Here is a 7929-nt window from a genome sequence, read left to right on the forward strand (position 1 = left end):
GTGTCTTGAGAAGTCCCTGAGACCAAAGCACATTGTTCTTGCTGTCCTCCCCAGGTGCGCACTTCTGGCCACTGCAAGAGAAGATAGGACACTGGGGGAAATGGATTCTAGGTCTAACATGGGATAGGTGCTCTTAAGTCCCCTACGTACGGAGCAGGCCATACAGAGCACGCACCTATGTGCAGCATTACAGCACAAGTGGATGCACAGAACAAAACCCAACAGTGTTTTTGCAGCACCAGCTCACTTCACGCACCACAGACAACCACTGATGCAGCGGCCAAGCACTGCATGCTAAGCTAGCACCATTTCAGGCGAAGAACAGAGAAGCTGCATCGCGCTGCAGCCCTCTGCAAAATACTATTGAAGGGTTTGCCAAGAACTATGTGATCCATCAGAGCCAGAACAAAGCATTTCCTATGGGAAAAAAATATATATATCTGTACATACACACAGACGCAGTTGACTTTTAAGCCTCTAAATTATGTCGCTTCATATGCTCTACACCAAATACCACTGGTCTCTCCTGTTAATTACCCTTTGGCCACAGAACTTTCTTCATTTCTTCTGAATAACCAACTCGGGAATGAAATAAATAAAACGCACACAAACAGGCTGGCTGCAGACAACTGTCTGGAACAACCATTTGGCTTTGTGTGCAATAACTGGGTAACAGGACATGGGAAGATTATTTTATATTTTTCCCAGCTTATATCTAGACACCCTCTCAGCAAAGAGGAGTAGCTAGCTGACCTTTCCTCACACGGGAAATTCCCCATTCAATCAAAGGAAGTTTTCTTCTCATCATACCCGTGCAGAACATGGCAGATTGTGACCTCTGATGCCAAGAAGTAGGAACATCAGCTTAGAACAAACAAATTCAAAGCACCTGCATTAGAGAAACAGCGTGACCCCATTAGAAAGAAGTAGGGTAAGACCCATTTCTGAACAAAAGGAGAGGAGGGGTCTTTATGCCATTAGCAACTTGAGTTCTCCACTCTCCTTGAAACTAATGGCTCAAAAACCAGGCTTCTAGCCCAGTCAAACCGATTAATCAGCCACCCAGGGCCAATCAATACAGCTTGTTCCCTAGAAATGTCAGAAACCAAGGTCTGTCTATTCTCACTGTGGGTATGGATGAATGCTGGGGTACTTGGGTGTACTTTATCCAGGTATCTTAGGCCCTTTCATAAATCTAAATTCAGATAAGGACCATCTGCCTTGCAGTCAGGCAACAAACCTCATCCATGCCCAAAGTGGGAGATACTACTAATTAAAACCTCCTTGCAGCTCCTAGGCTCGTGCACTGGTTACTCTTCTCCTCAGAGGTATTTCTAGCTCTGAACTCTCAGATTTTCACACATGGGCTGATGTCGGATGTTAGAGCAAGGGTTAGGAGTCAATTCCAGGAAAGGCCTGCAAAGGGCTTTACCCAGGTGTTTGCTGGGCACTATGACAAACCAACCCAGTCATCTTAGTCCCGTATGAAGGCAGCTTGCTGAGGAACACAAGCCACAACCCTGCAGTCCACCAAGCCTGAGGGACACCCCTCCTTGGAAGATGCATTCCAGCGGAGAACAGACATTGATCTCTGTTCCCAGCACCACAGCCCAAACCTGGGCAAACTGAAGGGGCTTTGCAGCAGGACTCTACTTCCACAGCGAGTCTGGATGGTGACTGGCTGCCCACCAGGAACAAGTGCCCACAGTACTTCACTCTCCATCAGGCTATCAAGGCCAGACCAGAGAGGCTACGATGTGAGCTCCTCACATGCTGTACCCACATAGGCCAAGGGGACTGTGGGGCAGCAGTCCTATTCTGCCAGACTGCCTCAAAGCAGGGAGGAGGTTACCATGGGTCTGGGAAGCAAGAACAGAAGAGAGCAGAGAAATGCCCGGAAGCACCCCGTCAAATGGCACGGGTCAAATGGGGCCATCCGTCCTTTACCTCTAGGCCTGGGCCACAGAGGAGGCAGGCAGTGTCACAGCAGAGCCCATACCTCACGGGGAATGCTTTCTGCACGGATAAAGGTCACGACTAATTGACTTTTCTCTAAACCCTCGGCTGGGTGTTCGCACTGAGCCCTTGTGGGTGGTGCTGGTGCCTATTCAAAAACAGCTTAGCTGGCCGGCTGCGCTGGCCAACGGTGCCGAGAGGACGAGCGGGCTCTGCCCACGGCCACGTACAAGAGTTACTGCAGAAGAAACCAGCCCCGAGTGCACACATACCTGCGGTGCTGGTTGCTAGGACGAGTTGGGTCACCCAGCAACCCGAATCCCACTGAACGGGGGGCTCCAGATAAATGCGTGGGGGTAGAAAGGGCTGGCGCTGCCTACACTGTGGGTGGGAGTGCATTTCCCACTGAAAAGGGAACGCAGCCCTCGGTTCCCATACTGAGGCATCCCAGTAACACTTCTGTGACCCCAGACATGCTCCAGGAACAGCCAGAGAAGCTGGCCAGACTGGCATGCTAGGGCCAACCGCCACTCCACAGAGAGGTCCTAAGTGGATGTAAGCTCTGTACCTAAAAAACAAACAAAAAACCATAAACTCACTGCTTTGCAAAAGCCATACAAAATAACTGATTACCTAGGTCTGCTTCCTATTTTCACTTCAAATATAAGCCATATTTCTGCTTGAGAAAACTTTTAACATCACAAACAGTGCAACACACAAATTCAGGAGCTGTAAGACGATGCACGACAGCAGAAAATTAAGTAGAACTGCACTGTCCAGCGAAGTAAAATGGATTAATCTGCTTTCACTGAAGAGCAAAAGTTAAACACATAAGATTACATTTTCAGAATTCAATTTTTCATTCAAATAAAACCAAGAATTGGGAAAAAGAGGAAAAATCATGAGATTTCTTTGTGACAGTGGGGGGGGATCGTATATGAAAATATAGGCTAGACTCAAATAAATAAGTCGTAAACAAGGCCAGCTGAGCAAATGTCTCACTGAACTATCCCAGTGAACTTCCCCTTACGCCATATCTATAAGATCTGATTTTTCTGAAGTCCCACCCTCTAGAATTAAGTAGTCACAGAAGATTATCAGTGCTGGACAACTGCACAGAAAAGACGACAAACCTTGAAGATTCAGAACTTAGAAGCGAGTAGAAAGAATTGCAGACCTATTATTTTACAAGGCCTCAGGCAGAGGTCTCAGAAACTTAAGCTTTCTGAGTGGCTGGGATTTGCTGCTCTGTTCTGCCACAGCTAAGTATCTACCACAGCATTTTTAACTCACCAACATCATTTTAGTTTTGAATTATCACTGTTACCAGGTGTTAATAGGAGGAATAGTAAAGCTTCGGTGTAAAACAGTCCTCCGGCAACGAACCTGTTCAGCGGGACGCGCTGAAAACCTGCAAAGGAGAGAACAGCTTCACGCACCACGGGGGACTGATGAAGCTAAGTTTTCCCTGCGCCAAGCTGTCTTCAGCCAGGCTGAAGACCAGTGTCTGGCCGAGCACGTGACAGGCAGCCAGCCCAAAGAAAGAAGGAAATTAATCTGCCCTCATTCATACAAAGCATGAGCCCTTAAACTAATCCTTGAGCGTCTACCCACTGTGCGTCAACATAAAGATGCTACTTTGCTCCTTTTTGATCTGAGAAGAAAAAGTTGAAGTTTTTTAGCTCTCTTGCTCTGCAGAGTAACCAGCTCCTGCTGGGACAGTGACTCACAAGCCGCTGTCTGCAAGCCCGAGGCTCACTGTGCACGGCCGACTGATCCCCTTTCACACAGGATCGGGACAATTCCCAGTGGCTCCTCAGGGCCAGCCAGCCTGACCGAGTCTCAGAGCTGCCTCCAGATGCAGACGCCAGCAGAAATACCTGACATCAACTGCTGGTCCCCATCGCTGCGTACGCACACGTACTGGCTGCGAGGGTACACGGAGAGAGCTGCCCCGGTGGCTTTGTTAGTGCCTCGCACTTCCCTTTTAAGCAAGCGTAGGGCTAGAATTACACGGCAGAGAACGCACTTCTGTCACCAGAACAGCCTCACGTGTGACTTCATTTCGCTGATCTACATTAAGGAAACGACAAACGTGTCCTAAGCAGTTCTAACCCTGGCCAAAGAGGAATGTGCCCGATACACGAGTAATTTGGCAACTTCTATGGATTAAAGCATCAGTTGCATCGCCTCCGAAGTTGTTTGTGTTGACAGCGAAGCTGGAATGGAATTGCCACCCTTAAAGCACTGAGCTCTCTTAAGCTGCATGTTCCAGCCAGTTGATTTTATACACCACAATCCAACTGTTTCATTCTGATAACACCTAAGGCCACTAATTAAGGGCTTAGTTTGACTGGCAATGTGCAGACTTGTTCCAACCAGATGCTCCCTGCCCCAAGGAGCTTGCTTGCAAGCAAAGCTACAAAACAGACACCTACGCTTGATCCACTACATAACTGCACGGGGACACAAGAGTCGATGAGGGATCTGGAAGAAATGCATTTGTCTGAGAACCCCTGCCCCAGGTTGTGGGGATGAACAAGGTGTTTCGTTTGTAGACAGCTCACTGAGTCGGCTGGAGAGCACTTCTGAGGGCTCAGTATCAGGACTCCATCTCATAAACTGCAACCCCAGGATACACGTTTTAAAAGCTGCCCCAAACAATTTGACTTACGTTTCAAGAAGGACTACCAGTCCAAAGCTATGAAAGAAAAAAAAATAATACTAGGCTGTAATACTGGAAAAACAGTTAAAAAATCAGGTCTTGAGGCCTCTCTCACTGCCCTTATTTGCAGCATGTCACTACCGTGTGGCACAGCCTCCTTTCCTCACTCCTCTCTCCTGTCCCACAAAGCCTGCTCTGGAAGAGACCCAGATGCCACCTGTTATCAAAGATAATCCCTAACCTGTACATTCAGATCTGCTGTTGGCACTCGATTTCTAACAGCCAGACAGAAATCAGAGGTTTCCAAATCTGGCCTAATCTCTAGCAAGTAACACCAGACCGTGGAAGCAAGAGGTAGAACGACAGGCTGAGACGTAAGGCTCCCACTTACACAGCCATTATTAAGAAAAAAAGAGAAAAGTCCATTACTATCACTTCAAAGCATCCTGGACTCGCTTACTTGATGCAATGGCAACCGCTCATCTTCTGCGAGCGGGGGGAAGACTAGAAAGACCCATCACAGGCACACGTGATCAATTCAGGACACAATACCAAAATGAGATCTTTAGAGTGGGCAGAAATTTCATCCTGAAAAGGTTCCCAAAGTTTGGATGCCAAGCCAAGGTCAGTCAAATCTCCCAAGTTTACAAAAACGAGTTGACAATTTACCCAAGGACAGTCTCCCAGGACTTTGCCTGGTTGCAGTGCTGTTGCAAGCCTGAAACACAACAGCAGTTTGTTTTCCCTTGAATTTGGGAACTTCCAACAAAGGTCATAAAGTGCAAAAGCAAGTGGGTAATGAAGGAGAACAGCTGCTAACCACACTGCTTTTAAAGCTCAGCAAGCTCTTGGTTTCAGTGGTAGATGGAGATCAGTACATACCCAACCCAAATTAGTTGCTTATTCCCCATTTACACTACTGCAGACCTGATTTTATGCTCACACCTAACTTTTCACTAGGTTTCAGTGACAGCAGGATGGGGCCTTTTAAACAAGGCACATACCATGCATGCCAAAATATGCACACACCTGTGCAGACCTCACAGATGAAGATGAGGCAGTTGAGAGGACACAAGCCCAGCCTGTGCCCGGCAGCCCCGCAAACACCCGAGGGCAGGACAGAGATGGTGCAGCACATCCCGACTCACTGCGGGCTCCACGCACAGCGCAGCCACGGGAAGCTCCCACGCTGCTCACCGCTTGTGGCACCTCTCCCACGTCCACACCTGCAAAGAGATCTGGCCCAACACCTACGACAGAGCATTGCATGCTCTGTTAAGTGATTATTATGCCGGTACAAAGCTCAAATAAGACCAGGTGGCTGCACAGGGTCCCCGAAGGCCTGTAAAACACGCATAAACCCAGAGTTTGGAAGTCTGGCTTTCTGCCCGTATGCATGTATACCAGTCGTTGTACCACTCCCCACGGCAGGCTGCAGCGCAGCCTGATGGGCTATGTGTTAGGCTTGCTTGCAAGTGACAGCACAAGCTTAAGTCTGTCTTCTCAGCTGAGCCTGCAAAAACGCAGACCACCTGTTTCCAGCACAAAACCTTGGCACTCAAAAGAACAAAATGGCTGCAGATACCCACTCCTGTGGGTTTCCCTGAGTGCCCCCAAGCATCCTGAAGGCTGTGTGTATCCCTAAAAGTTCCTTCCAGAGCATCTCATGGTTTCACAACTTGCAGCTCCAAGAGACAAACAGTTAAGCTAAAGGAGGCAATCCCAGCCACAAGCCCCAGAAACACAGCATTCAAAAGAAATCCCCCACTGCCTCTGCACGGAGGTGTTCTGCACTGAATCCGTCCACCACAAAGCAATGTCTATTTTATTTCCAACAACAAGATCTAAGCATGCCTTCCCCTGGAACAACAGGATCTTACCGAAGAAGTACACAGGCACAGAAAACTTTGAGGCACCATCAGTACCTTTCCTAACAAAGTTGTCATCAGCCTGTCCAGAGCGACCGTGCAAAAGTGCAGACGCGCTGCAATCCGCCTCTGTGTAACACATACAAAAGACTCCACCAGAGCCTGCTATATGGAGCCCCAGCCCCCATCCCAGGCAACGAGGGCTGCCACTTTTCCCACATCCCTTCTTGGATTTGGGGCCAGGCACTTCCAGCAGCACTGATGCAGGTCCAAAGGAACTTTGCTGATTTGAGGGCGTACCCCTCAATTCACAGCACTTTTGCTGAATCAAACCCGGTAACCTTTTGTAACTAAGCTCATTGTGACTCCATGCTTGCCCCATTGCATACGGTTCAGAAATTCCTCCATGCATTTGGCAGGAAAGGTTTAGGTATTCTTTATCCTGTATCTGTGATCCCAGCTTTTCGTTTGAATGCTAAACATGAACATAAGCAGAGTTGGGAAAGCCATGGGTGAATGCACGGAGCCAGACTGCAAACTTCAGCTCAGATTCCAGCCTTCTGGACCAGCATGGAGAGAAATGCAAATACCGAGCTGAAAGGCATTTCAGGCAAATCATGTTTGCACAGTACCTAGCACAGGGGGGTTCTAGCCCGGCGAGGGCTGGGAGGCTACAGATTACATGCGCACAAAGGTACCTGGAGGGACACGCAGTTGCCTCCGCTGCTAAACGTGCACCCCATCAAAAGCAAACACTTGTAGGCTGAGAAACAGCCAGATACATTTGCCTTTACCTGCCGGAGTGGGCTCTGACGGGACTTCGGCGAGAGGAACGCAGCCTGGGCCAGCTCCTCCCGAGCACCCCGGCTGAGGGGCAGCCGGCCCAGCAAAATCAGCGTGCGGAGTCAGGAGCCGCTGCCGCCCCCGACGCTCGGGACCTGTCCGACGCGGAAAGCAACCGAGGCGAGAGCGCCCTGCTCTTACCTTTAGCTGGAAGGGCTGGATTTCGTTCAGAGTCTGGCTCCTGAGCTTTTTGGTGAGGACCTTCAGCATGGTACAGAGCCGGCGAGGGGTTCGGCACACGCACGCACCCGCATGTGCCGAGCGGCTGGGCTGGGGTGGGGGGGGGGGAGGGCGGTCGGGGACCCCCCTTCCCAAAACCTTAATAATAATAATAAATAAATACCAAACTTCCCTCTCTTTTTTTTTTTTTTTTGGGGGGGGGGGGGGGTTAGTTTTTCCTTCCACGCTTCGCAAGGAGCCGCCGGGCCCGCTCACGGCAGCGCCCCCCCCCGGCGCCCGGCCCGACCCCGCCGCCCCCGGCCCGCTGCCCGCGCCCCCTGCCCCTCACGGCCGCGGCCGCCCCGCGCTCTGCCCGCAGCGGGGCCGCGGCGCCCCTTGGGCGGCCGGGGCGGGCCGCGGCGCTGCCGGGGCCGGGCC

General features: G+C 50.3%; 1 protein-coding gene across 2 annotated transcripts in view; it reads right to left on the reverse strand.

Annotated features, from left to right (window-relative positions):
* Positions 1-7777, reverse strand: part of LOC121067218 — a 56579-nt gene extending 48802 nt beyond the window's left edge. Inside the window, exon 1 of one of the 2 annotated variants that reach the window (XM_040551420.1) lies at positions 7474-7777. In XM_040551420.1, the coding sequence (XP_040407354.1) occupies positions 7474-7542 (69 nt within the window). In that variant the 5' untranslated portion in view covers positions 7543-7777. The remainder of the gene's footprint in view (positions 1-7473) is intronic. The other variant, XM_040551419.1, reaches the window with a different exon arrangement.
* Between the last annotated feature and the right edge of the window lie 152 nt (positions 7778-7929).

The sequence above is a fragment of the Cygnus olor genome, chromosome 3, assembly GCF_009769625.2.
Source record: "Cygnus olor isolate bCygOlo1 chromosome 3, bCygOlo1.pri.v2, whole genome shotgun sequence".
In the NCBI taxonomy this organism is placed as follows: domain Eukaryota; kingdom Metazoa; phylum Chordata; class Aves; order Anseriformes; family Anatidae; genus Cygnus; species Cygnus olor.